Raw genomic sequence first — 25,998 nt, 5'->3', positions numbered from 1 at the left:
AATAGCACACCCTGCAAACTTGAACCTAATCATCTATGAAAAAAAAATTGACATTCATTGCTGCAAATCTAGGCTCTGCTACTCATCACCTATGTTACTGCAATTGTTGTGGTTGTTGTGGTTTGTCCTTTGTTCTCGAAAAGGACCATGACATCAGGAAGATGGTGCCACGACTTGCAAGCGACTTTTCCTGTGCAAAGTCACCAGCCTCACTTTCTCCTCTGGAGCCATCTGGGTCTAGTGGCAAGATTTAGATCAGGACAACAAATAGATTCTACTCCCCTTGGAGATTATTGACCCTAATTCAGGCCAACTCACTTTGCTGAGGGTCTAAGATTCAGACCTAGAAGGCAGCTTCAGTTGTCATCTTGTCCACGTCCTCACTTTACAGATGGAGAAACAGAGGCCCAGAGAGGTTGCCTTGTCTAAGTCTATCTTAAACCTTGATCCCACAGCACCAACTGCCAAATGGACATCTTATATTCAATATGCCCAAATCAGAACTCATTTATCCCCTCTCCCAACCAACCTATCCTTGAAAGTACCCTATTAGAAACATAGATTAAAGTTGTAAAGGAATCTTAGATGTCATCTAGGCCAATCCCTCTCCTTTTACAAAGAACGGGAACATTTGACCTGCCTAAAGATAGAAAGCAGTAATAAGTAGGAAAGCCAGGATTTGAACCCAAGTCAATACTCCAAATCTAGAACCCTTTCTACTGCACCAGTCTTCCTCCCTCCCATCCTTCTAGTTGTCCAGGTTTGAAATCTTGGAGTGAACTTTGACTTTTCCTTCTTCTTCAACCTCCCTTCTCCACCCCAACTCCCAGTATATCTAATTGTTTACCAAGTCTTATCAACTCAGCCTCCATAACTGACCTCCCAGGCATTTCTTCTCTCCACTTACACTGCTGCAGCTACCGACTCAGCTCCTAATAGAACCCCCAGCTTCTCGTCTCTCCCCTCTTTAATTCTTCTTTGATTCTGTTGCCAAAATACTCTTTCTAGAGCAAAACTCTATGTCCCCCCACCTCTCAGGAGTCTCTGGTAGGTCATTATGGGATCACAGGTGTAGAGATGGGAGGGAACTCCAGAAGCTGTCTAGTCCAGTGTCCTCACTTGAGGACCGGGGAGTTTAGGCACCTGCTCAAGGTACACAAGGAGCAGGGAGCAAACCTGGAATCTGAACCCAGGTCCTCAGATCCCAAATGCATTATTCTTCCCATTGGACCCTCATCTCCTCGAAAAAAAAATACAGGCTCCTCAGCTGGACACTTTACAATCTAGCTCCAATTCACCTTTCCAGGACTATCATACATTACTGCCCTTCCTGCATTCCTGCAAATAATTGTGTAGGCATTTTTCCAGTCATGTTTGACTCAATGTGACCCCAATTTAGGGTTTCCTTGGAAAAGATACTGGAGTGGTTTGCCATTTCCTTCTCAAGAGTATCATACAGATAAGGAAACTGAGGCAAACAGGGCTAAGTTGACTCACTCAGGGTCACACAGCTAGGAAGTGTCTGAGGCCAGATTTGAACTCACAAAGACGAGTCTTCCCGATTCCAGGCCCAGCGCTCTATGCACTATGGTGCCACCTCGCTGTCCAAATGCCAAATTACTGTTTCTTAAACACAGCCCTCTATTTTCCACCTTTGCACAGGATGTCCCTGAGGCTCTTCTCCACATCCTAGAATCCCTAGCTTCTTTCAGCTTTAGCATCTCTAGCTGTGGGTGCTTCTTCCCTCCTCCAATGATCACATATATGCTTATCTTTTTGCCTGCTGTAACCCCCTTCCCCTCCACATCTCTGCCTCTCAGATTCCCTTAAGACTCAGCTCAAATTCTACCTTCTGCAGGGAGTCTTTCCTGTCCCTTCATGCCTTGCTCATGCCTCCCCTGTGAGCCTATCCACCATTTTCATTGTACATACCTTACACCTATGTACAGTTATTTAGAGGTTTTCTCATCCTTCAGAACTTGAGCTTCTTGCTGCCTTTCTTTCTGTCCCTAGCATTTAGCATAGTGCCTAGCACATAAGTGGCTCATAAATGCTTGTCGACTGACACTTTCACAGACATCGTGTGGTTTCACCAGCTGTGCTGTGGAGTAGGTGGGGCTGTTATTACCACCTACCCTACTCTTTACTAAAGCCACTCTACTATTTTACACCTGAGGAACCTGAAGTTCAAAAAGGGTTAACTGACTTGGGCAGAGAGCCACAGGCTCAGTACCTGATTAAGTCTGGTTTATCTGGATCCAGATTGGCTGTGAGCAGACAAGTGGGAGGGGTAAATACCTTCAAGCTCCATGGCCAACCCAAGGCTTCTGGCATAAAAAGGAAACTTGTCAGAAGCCTAGAGAGATCACAAAGGCTACGCCATCATGAGCTCATCTCTGATAACAAGCTGACTGGGCATCAGCACTGAAGCAGATTCTGGTGAGTTACTTTTTTTCTGTTGCCAGAGCAATAAAGTAGAAGGAAAAGGGAGATGGGTCCCCCCTCCCCCGTCTTTCCTCTCACTATGGAGGCTGTTTCTTATTCCTGCCCCTCTTTTTTCAAATGCTCTAGGGCAGACATATTCTAGAATAGGAATAAAAAGACAAAAATGAAACATTGCCTGCCCTCAATGAGCACACATTCTAATGGAGGTAAAAAGTGGGGATACAATAAATATGTAAACAGATTCAGTTATAACAAGATAATTTGAGGAGAGAGAAAGCATTAACATCTAGGGTGGGTGGGGTCAATCTTAGGGATAATTATACTTCAGGATGATTGGCTTGCTTTGTAATCCTATGAATTTTTTTTGATGTAGTTAAAAATATTACCATGTGAAGGGGTCCATAGGCTTCACTAGACTCCCAATGAGATTTACATTACACAGAAAAGGTTAAGCCCCCCTGAACTAGGGATATCAAGAACAGATTCACACATAAGACAGCCCCTGGGCTGACTCTTGAAGAATCAAAAATTTTGAGAGGTGGAGAGGAAGAGGGAATTTATTCTAGTTATGGAGACAGTTTATGCAAAGGCATGGAGGAAAGAGACAGAAAGAGCTGATAAATTAAACCAGTACTAGTGAGGAAAAGAGAAGACTATGGCTGGAATAAGCACCATTCTTAAAGTTGGTCATTTAACTATGATTTTCTAAGACATCAACCATAATTGGAAGGTCTTTCTGATCACTGGGCTGAAGCACTGAATTTTCTGGATCAATTTCTCAGGTGAGGCAGATACATAGACAAACCTGAGGGAAAGGTGGGGGCGTCTTAGTGATGCATCTGCACAGGCCAATTATAATGACTATGAAATAAGGGTGAATTCAAATGATGCGAGTGAATGGAAAGATTTAATCAGCAAATAGGAGAAAACTCTGCAAGACTGAGTTAAATGACAACAGAGTCCTGAATTTTGCTTTTAGAGGGTGACTCCGGCCATCATTACTGAAAGAAGGAAAATCAATGTTCTCTTCCTTTATGAAACAACATACACTATCCCGTGTCATTTGGCACTACAAAATGCTACTTGTGACTAAGAAAAAAAGAGACATCCAGCCTGACTCAGTCTTTCTGTTATTAAATATTTTATATTCTTTTGCCAATGAGTTGTGATGTTACAATATGCTTAGCAGAAGACATTCAAGATGAGGTTCTTCCCATTACAGAGAAAACTCACAGCATCACTAATGATAACAGCTTGCCTTCATGTGACACTTCATGGTTTACAAAGAAAATTATATTTCTCTTTCTCTCTCTCTTTCTTTCTCTCCTCCTTTTTCTCTTTCCTTCTTCCCTCTCTTTCTTTCTTTCATTGTTTTCTTCCTTCCTTCCATTTCTTTCTTTTTTTCCCTTTTTTCTCTTTCCTTCTTCCTTCTTTTTCCTTCTCTTTCATTTTTCCCTTTCTTTTTTCCTTCCATTTATTTCCTTCCTTTTCTTTTTTCTTTTCTCCCTTCCTTCCTTTCTTTCAGAGATAGGAAAACTGAGTGTTAATTGGGGTAAAGTGAATTGACCATGATCACAGAGCTATAAGAGGCTAAGCTGGGGACTCAAACTCAGGTCTTTGAACTCCAGATCCAGTGGTAAGAGCTGGACATGGAATCAGAGGCTTCGGTTCAGACACTTAGTAGCTGTGCAAACATGAGTATGTAACCTAACATCTCCAAGCCTCAGTTTCCTAGTTTGGAAAATGGAAATAATTGTATTTATAGCCCTGATTTCTCAAGGACTATTGTGAGGAAAGTACTTGAAAAACTTGAAAGCATCATAAAAACATAAGCAGTTGGAATTGTTCCTCCAGAGCCATCTCATTAACTAAGTGCCTGGTACACATTGGGAGCTTAATAGGTGCTGCTTGTTTGACTGATTGAAATTTAGGGTTTAAAATACCAGATACTGTGTCTGGTCAGTATAGAATCTCATGAACTAATAAAAATTAAAAGCAATAGCAGAGTAGATTAGGAGGAGGTGTGGTTTACAAAACCCCCCTTTAGCCAGTCAATATTTTGAGAAACCAATCAATTTTGAGAAAACCAATCAATACTTTGAGAGAAGTTAAGACAAAGATACTGAGTACTATAAGGTTCCTATCGAAAGAATGGAAAGATTCTGGGTCTCCATCTCTGTATCCAATCACTCGGGCCCTTTTTGGCTCCAAACACAAAAAGTCCTCACACAAGACAGGTCCTCACTTGCTGCCCTTGTTAGAGCAATTCAACAGAGCAAGAGCTGTCCTTGGTGCAGGAAGGTGACGTCACTGCTATGGACTTTCCCTCAACAGAATATCCAGAATTAACAGATTTCGCACAAAGCTACTACTACACGTTGAGCATAAGTGAAAGAAAAGGGGAAGAGAAGTGAGGAAGAAGCATTTATTAAGCACCTACTATGTGCCAGGCATTGTGCTAAGCATTTTACAAATATTATCTCATTTTATCCTCACAATGAACCTGGGAGGTAGGTGGCATTTTTGTCCCCATTTTATAGATGAGGAGACCAAAACGGACAGAGGTTAAACGACTTGCCCAGGGTCCCACATCTAATAAGTGTCTGAGGCTGCTTTTGAACTCAGGTCTTCCTGACTTCAGGCCCAATACCCTAGAGAGGAATTAGGAAGCCAGAATATAGGAACAGCTCTAGGCAAAATGGTGAAGTAGGTAACACTTGATCTTTGATGTCCTCCCACCACCTCTTTCACTGCCTTTTACTCCCTCTCTCATCCCAGTGACCTACTCCGGGTCCCATTTCCATAGTACCTTATAGTCTGTTAAATAAATCCCAGTGTTTAGCACAGTACCTGGCACATAGTAGGTACTTAATGAATGTTTATCAAATGACTGATAAATCCTCTCAACTCTGGGTGACAAAGACTTAAGGTATCACTCCTAGGAATATTTCAATTTAAAAAGAGGAAGCTCGAAGACAAAAATCTTCAAGATCTAAGAATTAAATCTCTAATGGTGAAATTCTAAGTACTATGTCAGATAATATAGGAGATATCTTGGGTTGGGGAGGAATCCTAACACCCCTCAAATCATACCAGATGGGTGTTCTAACTTCTCTCATCTGTTGGGCATTTTGTGACAGTGGGCACCTCTGTGTCTCATGTGGACTTAATTCCACTTAATTGCCCTCAAATTAAATTAAATTTCCCTTAATTCCACTTAAACACTTTAACAATACGCATGAATTCTCAAACTACAAAATTTGTATTGGGCCTGCCCGCATTTATCAGAGCTAATAGAAACTGCCTTTGAATTATGAATTTGGGGTAGAAAGGTCAAGTGAACAGATATTTGAGCAGTAGCACATCTGCCATAAATATTCTCATATTGTGGGCTGAGCCCATGCTAATTGGTGAACTTAGAGTGCTGGTGAAGCAGTATAAATCAAATTAGATAAAAGCTCACAAAATTATACTTTTCTTCATTTGGAAAGGTTGTTATTCAGTGGCTTCATACATGTCATGGATACTGAACATCGTGGTGACCCTTTGGCTTTTCTGTCTTGAACAGGAAGTAGGATAATGAGCATAACGGAATTTCTGGGAGATGAATGGGGGATGGCAGTAGTGTTATTCAAGACAATAAGCAAAGTTATTGTCTAATTTCAGGTGTTGCTAAAAAGAGAGCCATGGAAGACTATGAATACGATCCCGATGTTTGGAAATCATTAGAGAACATCAGCAAGGAGGAGCATGAGAATTTCCTGAAATTCAGCAAGATTTTCCTGCCCATCACATATTTGCTGGTGTTTTCCTGTGGCTTGGTGGGGAACTGTCTGGTGCTGGCGGTCTATATTTTTTGCCAGAAGGCAAAGAGTCTGACTGACCAATTTCTTCTGAACTTGCCCATAGCTGACTTGCTGTTTATCTGTACTCTGCCATTCTGGGTTTATGCCACCATTCATGAGTGGGTCTTTGGGGAAGTCATGTGCAAGATTGTCCTGGGGATGTACACCTTAAATTTCTACACATCCATGTTGTTCCTCACCTGTATCACCATTGACCGCTTTATTGCAGTAGCTCAGGCCACCAAGACCCACATCTATCAAGCCAAAAGGATGACTATGGGAAAGATTATCTATGTCACCATTTGGGTGTTCTCTCTGTTGGTTGCCATCCCACAGTTCAAGTATGCCAAGGTTTCTCAAAATAACAAACAAGTTTGTCATACTGACGAAGAAATTTCTACTGTGGTCCTCGCCACCCAAATGACAATTGGGTTCTTCCTGCCTCTAACAGCCATGATCATCTGCTACTCAGTCATTGTCAAGACCTTGATACATGCCAAAGGGTTCCAGAAGCACAAGTCTCTAAAGATTATATTTTTAGTTGTGGCAGTGTTCATCATAACCCAACTGCCTTTCAATCTCATTAAACTTATCCGCACCACAAACTGGGAGTATGACATAGACCCCCGTTTCTACTATGCTTTTGTGATCACAGAGGCCATTGCTTATCTGCGGGCCTGTCTCAACCCTGTGCTATATGCCTTTGTTGGGGTGAAATTCAGAAAGAACTTTTGGAAACTTATGAAGACCTTCAAGTGCCCCTATGCTGCAGGGAAAATAAGCCAGTATCAGTCTAGCGATGACACCTCTAAAAGTTTTATTGCTTCCAACAATGCTCAGGCCACCAGCATGTACCAGCTGTAACACATGCCCACCATTCAGACAAGTCAACAAGCATCTATTAAGTGCCTACTCTGCATGTGCCAGACACCATGCTGAATGCAATTCAGTGAACTATTTTGGAAGTTTATAAGACAATGACTATATCTTGAGTGGGATTCCTGCTTGTAAACTCTGGATTATCACCAAGAAGTGGGTAAGTACCATTTTGCTGGGTATCAAGGAAACTTCTCTCTTTTTTTTTTTGAAGGAAGGCAGGGCAGTTGGGGGCAGTAACTTGCCCAAGGTCACACAGATAGTGTGTCAAGTGTCTGAGGCTGGATTTGAACTCAGGTCCTCTTGACTCCAAGGCCAGTGCTCCACTCTCTGTGCCACCTAGCTGCCCCATCAAGGACACTTCTATCATCAAAGACACCAGCCATAGGCTAACCTGGTTCCTTCTCTGAACAGGAGCTGTTGCCCAGACCTAAGCTCAGCGATCATAATTTCCACAGCTCCATGGGCTTTGCAAACTGGGAAGCACTGGGTGAAGTGAATGAGCATGTAAATTATTCAAATCCCCCCAGTATCCTTGCTTTCTTCAAGACCTGCCTTTGGAGACTGGAAGAAACAGACAAAATGTCACCAGTAAAACTATGGACTCCATGGTTTAGCATGGACTATGAAAATGAAGAGTGGTCCAGGCCTCTGGGAATGAAAGGAAATGGAGTATAACTAAAGAAACATCAAGCTGCAAGCCTAAAAACAGATATTTTTTGGCCTTACCAGCCCCCAGCCATTCCATTTCCATGCTCACAAGAGTCAGTCTGCTGCAGGAAGGAGAGACTTGGTTCTCTTGGCAATAGAGTGATGAGCTCGGATAAATGTGGCCAGACCCAAGACCAACTTATAGCTTAAGAGAATTCATGCATATTGTTGAAAGTGTTGTGTTGTGTTGTTTAAGTGGAAGTAAGGGTAATCTATGAACCTGCTATATTTCTTATACATAAAATTAGATTAAGAATGCTTATTCTAGGTATGTGAAAAGCATCTTTTCATTATTATGGCCAGATCATAATAAAGGGTGGTTGTGGTTTTTTTTAACTACAAACGACTGATTTCTTTATAAATCTTTTATTTATTTTTTGCCCAGAGTGACTGAAACATCCTGGAAAAATAGTGATTTTTGGTGTTTTTTGAGGGCTTTGTAGTTCAGTCTATCAAACTACATTTTGAAAATTTAGGGGACTTAGATACTACTGAAATTGAAGTTGTTCCTGGCTAAGCAAAACCACTTGGCTGCCATGATGTCGACCCCCCTATATATTACTTAATGAATTGAATGCATTTGCTTAATCTTTAGAATGAGAAAACTGGTTGAGTGTCTTTAAATGGCATACTTTTAACTTACTCATTAGATTATAAAAAATACATTTACCGGCTTATATGTATCTCAGCACATAGATATACTGAGGGCATTTACAGATAATCCTTTAAGGTTTGCAAAGCATTTTACAAATATCTCAGTTTATCCTGACAAAAGCCCTGCAAGATAGATGCTGTTACAATGTGCAATGACTGACTTTGTTAGACTTAGCTCTTCTAAAACAATTCTGAAAGACTCATGATAGAAAATGCTCTCCACACCCAGAGAAAGAACTATGGAGTCTGGATGCAGATCAAGGCAGACTGTTTTCTCTTTCTTTTGTTGGTTTTTGTTTTTCTTTCTCATGGTTTTTCCCTTTTGTTCTGATTCTTCTTTCACAACATGTGGAAATATGTTTAAAGTGATCATACATGTGTAGCCTGTGTCAGATTGCATGCTGTCTTAGGGGTGGGGTGGGGGGAGGGGGATAATTTAGAACTCAAAACCTTATAAAGTGATCATACATGTATAGCCTGTGTCAGATTGCATGCTGTCTTGGGGGTGGGGCAGAGGGAGAGAACTTAAAACCTTATAAAAGTGAAAACTAAAAATGAATAAACTTTTTTTTAAAAAGATGCTGTTATCATCTCTATTTTACTATGAGATAACCGAGGCAGGTGGGGGTAAAGTGATTTGCCCAGGGCCACACAGCCAATGTGTATGTCATAGGTGAGAGGCACTGGTCAGTTAAAGGAATTTAGACCCAACTGCATATGATGTGTTTCCCTCCTTTCCCACAATCCCAAATATTTCTTCCTGACTCTTCAAACATCTCTCAGTGACGGGAAAGGCCCACGTATAGAGCCCTGTCCCCACCCTCAGCCCTTTTCATCAATGAGGGAAAAGCAGCTGAGCCATGTTTTCTTCACCCTTCCCATCCCCAATAATTACTAAGCAGTATGGTCCCATCAAGTCAAGACTCTGGTAGGACGGAATCACTTGTACACAACGGGGTTCTGGTGGTAATCTCAGGGACTTGGACCAGCAGGCAGTTGGGTGAGTGGTAGATGGACAGCTGGTTGTGTGGCTGGGTTCCACTGGGGAAACTGACAGAAGGGGATGGCATTCTGCAGAGGCAGAGCAGGCAACTTCCTATGACATTTTTCCAGGGACTGTCTACAAAGGATCCCCTGCTTCCCCCTAGTCTCTGGTCTCCCCACCCCTGCAAAAACACCAACACGAACCTTCTCTCCCTTTTTCCAATGCCCAATATGTCTTTAACAGGGGATGAAGCCTTTCATTCCACAGTGAAGGGGAAGAATTAAAATGCAGATATCCCTGGGAGAGGTAACAATAACAAAAGGGTTGGAATCAGTGCCCGTGGGTCAGGGCATCTTGTATGTATCACAAATTTCACACGGAGGCTTTGCGGCCTGCCCAGTCAAGTTCAAATTCCTTCCACAATGTGGTCCCATCCTGCCTTTCTAGCCCCATCTCAGATACTTTCCTACACTCTAGGCTCCTGCTGAACTGGACCCTTCCTTCCCCTCCAGCGTGCTCCTCTGCTTCTTAGCTCTTCTGCCTCTAGTCCTGATGCTCCCTGTGCCAGTCCCTCTGTTCCTGTTGAATCCCCCCCCCAACGCATACCTCTGGTGCCACCTTTCCCACGAAGCTCCAGCAGGAACAACCTTGGACCTCACCTAGAGCTTTGTTCTGCACTCTCTACTGCCCTTACACTAGAATGCTGCAGTTATTTATTGGTGCATCTTATCCCCTCTCCTGGAACACAAGTTCCATTACTGCAGAGAGTATGTCTTCTGCTAGCTCTGTGCACCCTCAGGGCCCAGCGAGGGGCAGACCCTCAAGAAGGGTTTGTCTGAGTTGGCCTGAAGTCAGTCAGAAAGTCTGGGAGCCAGAAGTGCACGACGTTTCCCCACGATGTCTCCCTCCGCAGACATCTGAGGGCTTGACTTCTAATCCAGGCTCTGGTTAAAGGCAGCTGGTGGCGCAGTGGATGGAACGCTGGGCCTGGAGTCAGGAGGACCTGAGTTCAAATGCAGCTTCAGACACTAACTAGCTGCATGACCCTGGGCAAGCCACTTAAATCTGTTTGCCTCAGTTTTCTCAACTGTAAAACAGAGGTAGTACATTCCTTTGGGGATGATTTAAAATGAGAAAATATTTGTAAAGTGCTTAGCACAGTGCTTGGCGCATAGCACATGCTTCATAATTCCTTCCTTCCCTCCTTTCCTTCCTCCCTCCCTTCCCCCTTTTCCTCCCTCCTTTCCCCCTTTTCTTCTTTTCCTTCCCCCTTCCCCTTTTTCACTTCCTTCTTCCCTTTCCCCCTTTTCTTTTTTCCCTTCCCTTCCTCTCTCCTCTTCCTCCTTCCCTTTTTTCCCTTTCTTCCCCCCTTCTTTTTCTCCTTTCCTTCCCTTCCTTTCCCCTTTCCTTCCCCTTCCCTTCCTCCTTCTCCTCTCTTCCTCCCTCCTTTTACCCCCTCTCCTTCTCTTCCTCTGGCACATAACCTCAAACATGTAGGAGAGGACCAGGTCTCCAATACCAACAGTCCCTTTCACCTCTTCAACGACCCGAGCAGAGGCCCAGAAAGATATGAGATAGCAGGGGTGAGACTGGAGGGGGATAGGACTAGATAAGAGAACATGCCAAGGGGACACATGTCATGGGCAGTCATCCTGGTGCCATTTTCTTTTCTGATTGAAGGGGCCATCAGCAGTGCAGCCAGACTTCCTTCCTGCTCCTCTCCTTCTCTTCCTCCTTCCCCTTCCCTTCCTTCTTTCACTTCCTCTTTGCCCTCTCTTCCTCCCTCTATTTCCCCTTCTCCTCTTCTTCCCTCCCCTTCCCTTCCTTCCTTCTTTGCTTCCTTTCCCTGCCTCTTCTTCCTCCTGTTCAGGGTTATCCTGGAACCATCTTCTTTTCTGATTAAAGGAGCCATCAGCACTGCAGCCAGACTTCCTTCTCACTCCTTGCTTTCTTCTCCAATCACCAAGGGTTCCCTGAAATGCCAAGCATGACTGTTCTCTCTGCCCACACTGTGGTGAACACCACCATATTGACGTGACTTTCAGAAACCTTACCACACTCACCCTCTCCTGTTCTCATTTCTGAGGCATCAGGCAAACAGCTGCAGGAGAGAGAGAGTGGGGGGAGGGGGGCGGCCCTCAGGAAGGATGAACCCCGTGGCAGAGGAGACTAACCCTGAGAGGGAGCAGGGGCAGGGCTTTTGTGGCTCAGCCGATGCTCACTGTGCCCAGCTGTGCGTAAGCTGGAGGGCCACGATTCTACATCATACAAATCAGGGGGTTTAGTGCTTGCTTGGCTGGTGGGGGCCCCATCCAAATGACTGAAGCATGCAAGCCCCTGCCCCAAAAAGCCTTCCAAGCACTTGCTCCTGCCCTTTAAGAGTGGGTTTTGTAACCCACTACCCCAGGACCAAATAGAAAGTCCTCTGTTGACAGAGTCAGCTTTTAAACCCCTCCCCAGCTTAGTCCTTCCTACATTTCTGATTGTCTTAGATTTTACACCCACCTACCCACACACTCTAGCACCCAGGACCCTGTCTTATCTGCTGTCCTTTACACACCACCCGCTACCTCCCAGTTCTGCATCTTTGCCCTGACGGCCTCCCACACCTGGGATGCTTTCCCTCCTCCTGCCTGCCTCTCATCTCCTCTGCCTTTCTTCAAGAAAGGGAGGAAGGAAACAAGCATCTATTAAACACCTACTATGTGCCAGGCATCATACTGAGCACTTTAAAAATATTCTCTCATTTGATCCTCACAAACATCCCAGGAGGGAGGTGCTTTTATTATCCCCATTTTACAGATGAGGAAACTGAGGCAGACAGATGTTAAGTTCCTTGCCCCAGGGTTCCACAGCTAATGAGTGTCTGAGGATGGATTTGAACTCAGCTCAAATACGATCTTCAGCAGGAAGTCAGCTCCAAGTGCTTTGTCTCTGAGCTTACCTTCCAGATAGGGCGCATACCTCCTAGGGACAAACTGACCTGCACGCTATCTTTCCCCCTTGAATATGATCACACTCCTAGAGGGCAGGGACAGAGATCAGGCCTTTTTTTGCATCCTCCTCACCCCCCAGCCCAGTAAGAAATGCCTGTTGATCAACTGACTAAGGCGAAAGTAGGTAGACAACATGTTTCCTACTCCACACTGAAGATTATCCTGAGGGCTTAGAAAGAAATGAATTAGAACTCAAATAAAAAGCCCTAAACCTAGAGTAAACCACCACCAACAGCAAACCACTAAAGCCTATATTCTTCTTATATAAAATCTTATATAATAAGCCTCATTGCTTTTATACACATATATAATACACATATAACACATGTATGTATGTATATATGTATGTATATCACATGTGTGTATATGTCACATGTTTGCATGCCTGTGAGTATCTCCACAGTTTTATTGCTAGATTATGGGCATGGGCTAATTCAAACTCACAGAGCTGGTTTAAGCCAATCCAATGATATAAATCAGGTGTTTTCTTCCAGACTTGATACTCAGATTCACTCTGACCTTGTGGCCCAAAAGGGCCAAAGTTTTGGGGTTGTTTTTTTCCCCCAAAGCCCTGAAGGGGCCCAGAAGGGCTGTTTCCCCAAAGTCCTGAAGGGCATCATGGAACTTAGTGAAGACCTGGCTTAGTTAATCCTTCATGGAACATGTGTTCCACCCTCTGCCATCTGTATGTACCCACTCAGAACTGCTTGACGATAACCAAAGGAGAAAACTGCTTTCCTGCCTTACGTGATATGGGAGGTTCTTTTTGTCTGAATCCAACAGAAGTGGCAGAGACCCTAGGTGATGGGGAGCCCAAGGACAGTATTCCTGGACAGCTAAGGTCCTAGTCACTAAAATGAGAGGCTGCTTTCCAGTTTCTTAATGCCAAACCAGGGGTGGCAAGAGGAAGGTGTGACATGGTCCAGGTGTGATGACAGAACAGAAAAATCACCATGTGTTCATGTTGAGATTTTTCCTCAGATAGGTTTAAAGTATTTTTTACAGATGAGACCTAATCTAAAAAGAGGGCTGAGAATTTTATTGAGAAGAAAATGAGGAAGAAGGAGATCAAAGGTCCTGCTCCAGATGATGAAACCAGGAAGATTCTACAGACTTGCGTTCAATGGGGAGAGCTGTGGGGTGGGGAGGGGCCAAGGCTGGGGGAGTGGCCTGGAAAGCTCCGGGATGCTTCTTCCAACAAAAGAAGGAAGTCATTGTCGAGGCTGTCATCATTAGGTGACTCAAAACTGAGCTTGGCCGACTACACGGGCCTGGGCTTTCATACGTACACTTCTGAGGTCAGTCCTATGCCCATCTTCCTGCCTTTCCTTGGAGGGGCTGCATGGGCTAAAATAAGGCATCCAGGGGGCAAGGTGGGTCACAGTAAGGCCCAGCTGTGTGCAGCCCTGCAGTGCAGATGTTACTGCAGGGGTACAGTCAGTGGGGAGATCCATGGAAAGAGGAGCTGAGTGGGTAATTTTCCTTACCATGTAAGGAAAGGAGCAGGAAGAGGTTATAAGCTTCTTGAGAGCAGAGCATAGGCCTCATCTTAGCTTTGCGTCTGCAGCAGTGTCATGCAAATGCTTCTACTTAAAGGATTCCTAACTGTGTTGGTGTGGGCATACCCTTTATTGATACGGATGGCAGCCTGTTCATTTTACCACCACCATCCCCCCCACCTTATACCCACCTTGAGGCGAGCCTCTTGGAACTTAGCAGAGCTGATTCTTAGGCAAGACACATCTAATCCGTTACCAGGCCCCCTCCCAACTCAAAGTCTTTCCAGACTGGTAGGATCCGCCATATGGGCCGCTGGGTGGCACAGCGGATAGCGGATTGATTTCCAGGCCTGGAGTCAGGAGGACCTGAGTTCAAATTCAGTCTCAGAAACATACTAGCTATGTGACCCTCGGCAAGTCGCTTCACCTTTTTTGCCTCAGTTTCCTCATCTGTAAAATGATCTGGAGAAGGAAATGGCAAAGCACTCCAGTATCTCTGCCAAGAAAACCCCAAATGGGGTCACAAAGAGTTAGATACGGCTGAAATGACTGAACAACAACATGGGATCTGGCTCGCAATCCCTACCATCCCACTCTAGGCCCCATACCCCTCCACGGCCTTTGAGAACCCAGAGTCATCTTCGCCTCATGATAAAGAATCAAAAGAAGACTCCATCTGAGCAGGAACTTAACGTCCGCTGACCTGGGCAAAACTTGGGAAAGGGATCTTGGCACAGCTGAATATTTTCAACGGCGTCCGTGAGACTTGTACGAATAAAGGGCAGCCTCGCTTCGCCCGGCACAGAGAAGGGATCGAGAAACGCTTGTTGAATTGACTTGAATTTTCAAAAACATTTCCGGCCTAGTCTCAGAGCACTCTTCCTAATCCAGCTTGACCCGTCCGTCCTCACTGTCCATTCCCACAGCTGGACAACTTTACTTTGTCCGTTTGGTCTGTTAATTTAGTCCCTAAGTACGCAGAACGTCTTATAAAGATCTAGTGGATTACATTGGCCACATTTCCCTAGGGAATCTTGGTCCAAGTCCAGACTTCGTGTCAGCTGCTGGTAGAGAACGGACGATGTGTATTTATCCAATTCGGAGACTGCTTTATAGCAAGACCTTCAGGAGAGTTTGCTGGCAAAACAGGTGAGGCTCTGAAACAGCCTTCGGTTCCGAAAGTGGCCTCTCCTGGTTCCGCCTTGGCTGAAAGTGGTAATCATACCATCACTTTCCTTTCCCTGGAATGGTTCCCGTTTCTAATAAGTGACTACGTGTTTTGGTCAGCGGTCAAAGACTTTTTGTTCCTTTAGAACATTGGGAGGTTTTTAATTAAGCACATTTCTTATGGCCCTTGTGATCTGTTCCACGGAGGGTCCTTCTCTGTTAATGCCATTTCTGGGACCGGCCAAGAAGCTCTCATGACCAAGAATATCCCCCCCACCTGCTTGTAAATTCTACTGGAAAATAACAGCTCATACTTCCCTGGAGTTCAAAGATTAATATGGTATTATCCCTTCATTTTATATATCAGGAAACAGGTTGGGAGGAGAGAAAGGCCTTTCACATGGACACACAGCTAGGAGGTGTCAGAGCCAGGATTTGAATCCAGGTCTTTTCAGTCTCCCTATCTAGTACGCCATCATCCCTTTGCAGAACAGGGGGAATATAAAATGTAATTTGTCACTGCCTCACTAGATTGTCAACCAAGTGTTTAGTATCAACAAGTGTTTACTGATCATCTCTTAGGTGCTAGGCACTTCAGATGATGTGAAAGCATTATAAGACACAACAGTGCCTGCACCCAAACAGCTTACCACTCAGTTTGGGAAAAATGAAAGAAATAGGTAAATTAACTAACAATAAAAGACAGTAGAGGATTAGCAGCAAGATGGGCCATACAACAATATGGGCTTTAGGGCTTCCGAGGAGGGAGAGATCACTGGGGCTAGGAGGACCTGACTTCAGGGGGTGGCTGGCTGAGCAGGAGGATCTCCAAAGGCCAAGAGGCCTTTCCAGGGGGATGGGGAAATGGGAGGGAGCCAAGTCACAGAAGCAGGGATGAGCAAAGGGAGAGGGAGGCTCAGGTGGGTCTACCAGTTGTACTAAGATTCATATCCTTGGCACAAACACCTGAAAGGTGTATCAAACTCTATGTCAATGCATAACATGAAAATGATGGGATTCTAACTTCAAAAAAAGAAAGAAATCCTTTACTACAGGGAAAATAGGTCAAACGATATGGTTTACAAAGGAAGGAGACTCTGAAACAGCACATGCTGTGCGTCTTCTGAACCACACATACTTCTTGGCGGAAGCTATATTTAGACCAGCCGGCTAAGTAGGTGGCAGCAAACAGATGAAACGGGGGCGGGGGGGAGGGGGGGGAGGAAGGTGGGTGCAGGGAGGTTGTCTGGGCTCCAAAATATGCAAAATAAGTAAAACTGACTTACTGCCTTGGTTGCTCTACAGCATAAGAACTGGTGGAGTTTGTGTAGCATTTTCCTGCAGGAAACATCTAATGTGAATTAGAAATCTAGCCCTTGCGAGACTATTTTTTGGAAATCTTGGTAAGAAAAACTAAGGGACAAAAAACCTCATGCTGAAAGGTAAACTTACTTATTATTGCAACACAAATGCCACTGCAGTATAAGCTTAGGCATATTGCGATAGCTGCTGGTGGGTCTTCCCACTTCAAGTCTTTGCAATCCATCCAGCCACCAAAGGGATTTCCCTAAAGCTCAGGTCCAATCATGTCACTTCCCTACTCAATGAACCACAGTGATTCCCTATCAGCTCCAGGATCCAACACAAAACCTTTGCTTTTCTTTCAAAACTCTTCATAACGGAAACTTTCTCCATCTTTTTAGTCTAGTTTTCTTATATATCTCCGTTCTGTGTACCTGGAGATCCAGCAACACTGGCTTCCTTGGCTTCCTTGCCATCTCCAGACTCTGGGCATCTCCTCTGGCTGTGCCCCACGCCTGGAATGCTCTCCCTCCTCATCTCTGCCTCCTGGCTTCCTTCAAGTCCCAGCTACAATCCCAACTTCTGCAAGAAGCTCTTCCCAGTTCTCCTCAAACTTTGTGACTTCCCTCTGAGATAAGATCCAATTTATCTGGTCTCTATCTTGTTTATACAGAGTTATTTGCATGTTGTCTTCCCCATTAGATGTTACCCTCCTTGAGGGCAGGGACTGTTTTTGCTTTTCTTCGCATCCCCAGTACCTGGCACAATGCCCAGCACACAGTAGGAACTATAAATGTTTGCTTATTTGTTTTTTTTTTCTTCCTGATGGCCGTTATATTACCTTACAGATACTTTGTAGTCCTTTGTGATGAGTTTGTGAAGCTACACTTGCAGCTCCTGGTCTTTGCTTCCACTCTAGCAGGACCAGGGGGAATTCCTCTCTGAGTTTGCTAAAAAATGTGGATGGAACACAGACTTCAATGAGTTCAATTTCTTCCTTTTACAGATGAGGAAACTAAGGCAGAGAGAGGGACTGGACCATCACACGTATCCAGGCACATTAGCAATCCCTATCAGGCCCTCAGGAAGGCACCCCAAACCTTTGTCCTGAGTCCTCTTCTCTCTCACCCCATTCTTGTGGCAATTTTATCAGCTCCCACTAGTGTAACGACCATCTCAAGGATTTAAACAGCCACCCCTGATTTCTCCCCTGACCATCAATCCCACGTCACAACCATCTCCACCTGATAGGTGTCTCAAACCTAACATGTCCAAAAGGAAGCAATTATCTTCCCCATTAACCCCATCCCAACTCAAAACTGTCTTAATTCTATTGAGGGCTCAGCCACCCTTCCCATCATGATACCCGAGCCAACCTTGACCCTTCGTTCTCTACACCCCCTCTGGCTAATCCCTTGCCAAGTCTTGCTTTGGGGGTGGCACCAACACCTCCTGTCCGTTTCCTCCTTTGAACTCATTCAACGGTTTCCTTGGTTCACGACCTCATTGACATCTGTCTGGACTACTCTAATAGCCTCTTCATTGATCTCTTCTCTCCTCAATCCATTCTCCATCTAGCTACAAAAATACCTTTCTAAGGCATTATATAACTAATGTCACCCCCAACTCTCAAAAACCCTCAGTGGCTCCCTATTACTTCTAAGATAAGAAAATACAAATTTGTCAGCCTGGCATCTATAATCTAAATCTATAATCTGAATCCAATTTAACTTTCCAGAATTCCTTCATGTTACGCCCCTTCAGGAACTTTATATATGGGACAAACTGGTCAACTAGAAGTCCGCATTCACTCTGTGTTTTTGTCAAAGCTGCCATCTCCACCTATTATATAATCTTCAGCTTCATTAAAGGCTCCGCTTATAATCCACCTAAAATGTGAAGATTTCCTTGATCTCTGTCCCTCCTGCATTGAGTGTGCATCCCTTTCTCAAAATGCCTAGTATTTTCTTGTCTCCTTATGCAATGAATTCCCCCAATGGAATATAAACGTCCTTAAGGGCAAGAAATGCTTTGTTTCTGTCTTTCTCTCTCCATGCCTTGCACTGTGATTTACACAAGGTAGATGATTCATAAATAAATATTTGTTGAAATGAATTATAAGAGGGGTTCCCAAGTGTATTGTTGAGGCTGAGCTGGTTGCAGAAAGAGTAGCTAACAGCTGGTGCTCGGTTATTCTGTTCCCTTGCCAAGAGGACATTTCCTGCGAGGGGGGAAAGTGGGTCAGGGCACTTCTTAGGGGTTTGTGGGTAGATGCTTCAGATGGAGCCCCTTCCCTGAACACAGTCACATCAGTGACTGGGTGGCTGTGTGTTGGGACAGACCCAACCAACTGGCCTGAAATAAGCGTGTGTTAAGCACCTACTCTGTGGGCTGGATGCAGAAAGGCTCAACAGGTGGAACTCCCTTAAAGTCCCTTCTTTGAGTTACTCCCACAGAGTGACAATGGCTAACCACTGTCCGCTTTGCTTCCCCAGGTCAGTCTCAATCAACTCACACTTAACAGGGAAGCAACAGAAGACTCAAGGCATGTTTACTCACTGTTCAGCCACGCTTTGGTCAAGCGAATCCCCTTCCGTGGGTGTTTCGGGGAGGGAGCCAGATTCCTGGATCTGGCACAATTCCTCATCGGTGATGATGTCAAACACAGCATCATCTGGGGGTCGCGAGTCTGGAGATGCCACTGCATCGTCACCATCACCGCCACATGTGAGAACAAGAAGAGGGACAAGGACCATTAAAGACAGCACAAGGAGGCTTCCCATCTCACCTCCACCTGGTCATACCTTGGAGGAAGCTAGTGCAGGAAATGGGGCACGGCAAGCAGCTGGCAGGCACTTTAACAGGACTTGGCACATGCATATATATGTGTGTGTATACACACACGCGCACACGCACGCACACACACACATATACATACATATGGAGACAGATATAAAGATGTTTAGAGATAGATGCAGATGTTTAGATAGTGATATTGACTCTAGGTGGCATCATAGTGCATAGAGCACTGACTCATCTTTCTGAGTTCAAGTCTGGCCTCAGACACTTCCTAGCTGTGTGACCCTGGGCAAGTCACTTTATCCTGCTTGCCTCAGTTTCCTCATCTGTAAAATGAACTGGAGAAGGAAATGGCAAACCGCTCTAGTATCTTTGGCAAGAAAATGCCAAAAAGGGGTCACAAAGAGTTGGACCTGACTGAAAAATAACTAAACCACAACAGATATAGGTATATAAAGATGTTTGGATATTGACACATAGATATGTATATAGATAAATACAGACACATAAAGATGGTCTGATATAGATGATTAGTTATAGATAGATACATAGAGATGTTTAGATACAGTTATAAATAGATATAGGTTATATAGATATAAAGATGGATATATAGACAGACATAGATAGATACACACAGATGTGTTTGTGTGTATGTGTTGCTTTTTTTTAAATTATGGGTTATACGGTCTCCAGATTAGGAGGCTTATTCCATTGCTAATCTTTAATCATATGTGTATATTGTATATGTATACACATGTGTGCATGTATATAGATACACATCTATATGTATGTATATGTGCATGTGTATATATGTGTGTCTATAGCCAGATGTTTATATAGTTTTATGAATAATTCTATGTTATTAGATATTACATATAATACATATAAGTATACATCTAAGAGTCTAAAAGCATATCCCGCTTCCGGTAAGTGTTTTTGCCTTTCTTTGTACCCTCGGCACTCAACATAGTGCCTGGAGCACCTAAGCCCTGATAATCATTTAATATCAATTTAGTAACTCCAATAAGGGCCAGAGCCTGAACTAAATAATCAACCAGAAGAAGAGCCTGGACCTAAGCCTCTTTGTTCTCTGAGTTTACTCAGAGAAAACCTCTTCCTATGTCAACAAGCCCAGATGGGGCTGACTTAAGAACATTCTTTCCTCTGTTCATGGCCATTCAGGAAGATTCTTAACCCAAAACACTATCTTGAATAATGGGACTTTTTCTTATCTCAGTATTTTATAGACATATACTATGTTATGGTATGTTAATGATAAAGAAAATACAGATGTCCTAGATCGTAATTTCAATGGACATTTTTGTCAACTCTCTTATCTTATTTATTTACAAACTATCCAATTAAGAAATTCCTTTCTTATACTGTGATTAAACATACATGGAGATCATAAATTTTGAGTGACACAGACATGCTGAGCTGGGGCTGTCCTGAAATGCATTTAAACCTTCTCATTCTTTTGTTCAGAGAGTCAGTCTGGCTCCATACATGTATGTATGCTGGTAGCCTTAAGGGAATGGACAATATAGAATTTACACATCACCTAGCTTGTTTGCCTCCTTTAACCAAACTTTCAGGTCGACAGTCCATAATCCTTGTTTGTTTACCGACTGACTGACTACTGGAAGCTCACTGCATTTCCACTGTAATCCTTTATACAGCATATCTTCCAGGGAAGAAACCCAACAAAAGAGAAAACTCCACCTTTTGTACCTTTGAGGGCATGTGGCCTGAGAGATCATGGATGGAGAGTTAGGCCTTCTTTGCACACATCAAGAGAACCACTACAAGTGGGAAACAAAGCCTCCTGTACCCGCATTTCCAGTAGAAGCCCTTGGCAGGGTTTCAGGTACAAATGACAATCTGTTTACCAGTCAAAATATGCCAGTGTGACTTGTACCTCTGACAGTGTAAACTGGTTAGTAAGACAACAGTACAGCTAATGCACTGATGTCAGCCTTATCAATCAACCTACCTGCAGGCCCCAGGCCTGGGAAATACCAGGACAGGACAGGTCTAAAGAAATCAGGTGACGAGAAATGAGGAGGCAGAGGAAGTCAGAAAGAAAAACAAACCCCAGGACATGGGTAGGTAATAATAATTACCAGGTACACAGCACTTGGTGGTTTACAAAGCCTGGGGCTCACCACAGGAGACATAACCCAAGTCCTCCTTTCACAGATGGGGAAGATAAGTAGAGAGTGATTAAATGACCCACACGTGGCTGTCTCAGGCCCTTGCTAGCCTCTAATCTTAGACTCAGGGACCACAGATAAGGCATCACTGTGGTTCCTACCCATCGAAGCAGAAGTAGGGAACACCAGAGGGGATGATTGGCTGCTTTTTTTAAACTGTGGGTGATAAGGATATGATATCTAGATCAGGAGGCTAATTCCACTGCTAATCTCTACTCACTGCTTCTCTGACCAAGCCACTTTTCTTCTGATGGCAACTAATCTCTAACTGAATAATGAATGGGAGCACACCTCAAGAAACAAGGAAAACAAGAAATGGGACTTCCTGACTATCTCTATAAGGAACTTTGTACACACTTATTTGTTGATTTGCGTTTGAGAGGAAGAAAGGAGAGCCCAAGGCAGGGAAAGAAAAGGAGGTAAACCACTACCTACACAAAGCAGACCTCTTTCTACTTGGTACACCTTGAGTTATTACGGGATCAAAGTAACTGACCATACTGGCCTTCCTGAGGACCCAGCTAAATCAGGGCTTCTTAACCCTTTAGGGGCCATGGGCTCCTCTGACAGTGTCTGGTAAAGCCTCTGGACCCTTTCTCAGAATCATGTTTTTAAATGAATAAAACATATAGAGTTACAAAGGAAACCAATGATGTTGAAAGACAGTTACCAATATGTTTTTCTTAGAAAAACATGTTTGCCAATGCTACGTCCAGAACCCCTGATTTCAAGGATGAGTGACATCCTTTCTCAGAGATACAGATGACAAGCCCTCCACATCTCAGGGGACAGTTTTCATGAATTATGGCTAGAAAAACTCATCGCCCTCAGGGCAGCAGCATGATGATAGGCCTTTCTAGACTGATCTGGCCTGGTGTCCTGATGGCAAATACACTATCTCACTGGGTCCCCACTTCAGCTTGACCTGATATTCCAGAGCTTACGTTACTGGCCTAACTTTCCCTAACCCAGGGTAATCCTTGAGCCTAGAGAAAAGTGGAGCCACTTCACTTGAGGATGAACCAAGAGTGCCCCCCACCCCATTTCCTTTAGCTTTGCTAAAATCCTGATGCTCTCTCTTCAATCTTTCAGATTCCTATACTCATGTACACATGTTTTCAGCAAAAATTGGGAAGTTGTTTCAGGTAAGAAATCACTTTAGATGTATTTCCAGTATGAGAACTAAAAACAACCCAACAGAATACAAATGGCTGCCCAGTGGGGACCTGAGAACAGAGGAAAAGGAGGAAAGGCCTGACCTCTGACTCCGGCAGCCAGGTCGCCTGCTGACTTGGATGGAGAGGAGAGGAGCTCGCCCTGGGAGGCTGCTGAGCCAGAGCTGTCCGGGGAGCCGGACCCTTCCGTGTACTTCCTGAAGCAGGCCCGGCAGCAGCGCTCCTTCTTGCCGCTGTGCTTGGTCATGATGTAATTGTTACAGCAGTAATAACAGAAGATGCGACCACATATCCTAATAATGAGAAGAGATTCAGGGAGTGAGAAAGGAACCTTGTTGTTGACAGCCCAGAACGCTGTGCAGGGAGCACATCCCCCTCTGCTGGCTGGCTCACCATTCACTTCTCTAACCTTTCAGAAGATTGGAGGGACATCGTGGTGACCTGACAGAAAGGATACTGGGCTGACAGTGAGCGGGGGCCTCTGGGTCACAGAGCATCAGTGTTTAAGGGCCAGAAGAGAGCTTGGAGACCTAAGTCCAAGTCCCTCATCTGATAAACAGAGACCTGGAGGCCCAGGGTGTTAAATACACTTCCTGTGGCTGAAGCTAGCTGACAGAACCAGAACCAGAACCTGAGTTTCCAAATCCAAGTTTCTATTATACCACACTGTCTGTAAATAGTTTCAGATGTGTGACCTTGGTTACTCCCTCCATAAGGCGGGACTTTGGGTCTATTTATTCTTATGTGATTTTCCCCTCACTGGGTTGAAGGTAGTGTGTTATTCCAGTCTTCTTTTTTTTTTTTTGCTTCTTTTTCACTTTGCTTTATTGTCTGATTTATTTTTTCATATTCTTTATACTTGTCTGTCTTAATTGCATTAAATAAACTACATTTAATTAATAATTTAATGGCACTAATCCTATTACATTATGTTAATATACTATAATTTGTCTAATTAGATGTCATCTCCAAGGCTGAAACAGTAATAATTTGCATTTTTACAGCACTTTCAGATCAACAAAGTGCTTTTCTCACAGCAACCAATGAGAGCAATTGCAGACTATGAATCTCAATTTACTCATGAGGAAGACTTGCCAAGGGTCAAAGAGTTAGTAAGTAGCGGAGGCAGGATTAGTTCTTCCCATTCCAACTCTACAGACACTGTGGGTTGCCACACTGACCTGCAGTGGTGCCGCCGCGTCATCCAGCTAAACTCCCTCTTACAGTCCAAGCAGTGATTCACCTCTGTGTCTCCAAGCCATCTTTCTTCTGCACTCAGTTTCTGTTGGAATTCTAGGGCATCAGATTTTTGCCAAAGAGCATCTTTGTCCCTAATGAGGAAGCAGTTTTGTTTTAAGAGAGAGAGAAAGGGAAAGAAAGAAAAAGACCAAAAAAAAGTTTAGAGTTCCCCTTGCTTTATCCTGAACACTGAACCCAAATCTTCCGTTTCCTAATTCTTCAATTTTTGAGAATATCCCACTTTCCAAGCATACCTTTTTATTCCCCATAGTAACTAGCAAGGTGATGTAAACCAATTAAGTATGCAGGTACTTGTTAAACATGTTTGGACAATCAGAAAGGATCCCTAAATCATTCTCTCCTATCTCTGGACTCACTGATATGCTCTTTCTGCCCCAGGCAACAAGACTGCAACCTGTACTTAATTCTAAGCATACAGCTTTTGGTTTGGCGCTCATGGTTGCTGCCAGGTATAAGGTTACAGAATCTCAGAGCTGAAAGGGATCTCCAAGGCCAGCTAGTTAAAACCACACCTGAACAACTACCTAATTCAGGCTGGCCAGACTGCATCTCTTACGGATCCAATCTAATCCAATAAACATTTATTAAGAGACTACTATGTGCCAGGCACTGTGCTAAGCATTGCAGATACAATTAATAAAAAGAAAGACAATCTCTGCCCTCAAGGAGTTTACAATCTAAAGGGAGAGACAATGCACAAAAGGAGGCAGATAAAGGAAGGGAGATCCCCAGATAGAAAAGGGAAAGGAAAAGGGAAGGGAGTAAACATTTATATAGTGCCTATTTTACAAATAAAAATAACTAACATTTATAGAACTCCTACCACGTTGTCTAGGCACTGTGACACAGCTAGGAAGCATCTGAGAGTACATCTGGATTTAGATCTTCCTGACTCCTGGCCTGGTGCCAGGAGTGTGCCCCCCAACTGCCTACAACTGGTGTGTATCACTACTTATTTTGTATATGACTATGCATGTACACATTGTGTCATCCAGCAGATTGTAAGCTAGTTGAAAGCAAGGATTACCTCACTTCTATCTTTCTATCCCCAGTACCCAGCATATGGAGTGGCAGAGGAGAGGCTGAAACAAATGTTTGCCTGCTTGACTGAAAGTACTTTCAAAATGTACAATAAATCGCTAGACAAGTTATATCGCATATGTTATATGTGTGTATATATATATATATATATATATATATGCATGTATGAGTATGTGTATGTGTGTATAATTATTTTTTTTCCAAGAAAGGTAACAACAGAATTTTCCTTCTTAAGGAGTAAGAAAGACTCATGACAAAGAAGACATAAAAATACTTTTTTGGAAGTTCATTAAGTCAGACAATCTATTAGCTACCAAGCATTCACAAAGAGTTTTCTACTTGTCAGGCCCTGTGCCAAGCACTAGGGAAACAGAGAAAGACAAAAAACAGTCTCTGCCCTCAAGGAGCTCAGTCATCAGACTGAGATAAGGGAGAGATAACAAGCAAACCACTGTGCACATACAAGATATAGATTGTGAAAATGAGAGGCAATCCCAGAGGGAAGACATTTGTAGCTGGGCTGGGGGACCACAAAAGCCTATCTGTAAAGGTGGGGTGTAAAGATGCAGAATATTCTTAGCAAGGGGGACAGGACAGCCCAGGAAAGATGGGAAGGACCAAACTTCTCTGCTTAACAGGAACTAAGGGTATACCAAGAGCTACAGGATGAGCAACTAAGAAATTCTGGTACTACGGGAGGGAATGTGAATGAAGAGGCAGCCAGCCCTGTTACCTCCATCTCTGTCCAATATTCTGATAGGCACAAGCAGTTGATAACTAAAACCCACAACGCAAAGTAGTAGGACCTTAGCGGGACCTCAGATTTGGTAGTCAAAATTCACGTCCCAGGGGAAGAACAATTTCAACTCTTGAATATGTCTTTCCTAATAAGAGGTTTTACATATCAAGTCAAAAGCAATTCACATAGATAACTGCTAAAACATAGATTCCTTTCTTTCATAAGCAACTTGGTTAAAACATAAAACACAGTCCAAGGTTCGAAGTAAAAAAAGATCAACAACCAATTATA

At 43.8% G+C, this 25,998-nt stretch overlaps 2 protein-coding genes across 2 annotated transcripts in view; one reads left to right on the top strand and one right to left on the bottom strand.

The window, feature by feature from the left end:
* Positions 1-25,998, bottom strand: part of FYCO1 (FYVE and coiled-coil domain autophagy adaptor 1) — a 101,141-nt gene that overhangs the window by 27,757 nt on the left and 47,386 nt on the right. Inside the window, exons 12-14 of the mRNA XM_036762008.1 lie at positions 23,849-23,998; positions 22,752-22,960; positions 19,040-19,181 (exon numbers count right to left, since the gene is read on the bottom strand). Coding sequence (XP_036617903.1) covers positions 19,040-19,181; positions 22,752-22,960; positions 23,849-23,998 — 501 coding nt within the window. The remainder of the gene's footprint in view (positions 1-19,039; positions 19,182-22,751; positions 22,961-23,848; positions 23,999-25,998) is intronic.
* On the top strand, positions 2,363-7,370 carry CXCR6 (C-X-C motif chemokine receptor 6). Its single transcript, XM_036762010.1, has 2 exons — positions 2,363-2,439; positions 6,112-7,370. Exon 2 carries the CDS (start codon positions 6,132-6,134, stop codon positions 7,152-7,154), a length of 1,023 nt encoding a protein of 340 aa, XP_036617905.1. The 5' UTR covers positions 2,363-2,439; positions 6,112-6,131; the 3' UTR covers positions 7,155-7,370.

The sequence above is a fragment of the Trichosurus vulpecula genome, chromosome 5 (genome assembly GCF_011100635.1).
Source record: "Trichosurus vulpecula isolate mTriVul1 chromosome 5, mTriVul1.pri, whole genome shotgun sequence".
Taxonomy (NCBI): domain Eukaryota; kingdom Metazoa; phylum Chordata; class Mammalia; order Diprotodontia; family Phalangeridae; genus Trichosurus; species Trichosurus vulpecula.
Note: the sequence above shows the minus strand (reverse complement) of the source record. Positions and strands in the feature narration are given on the sequence as shown.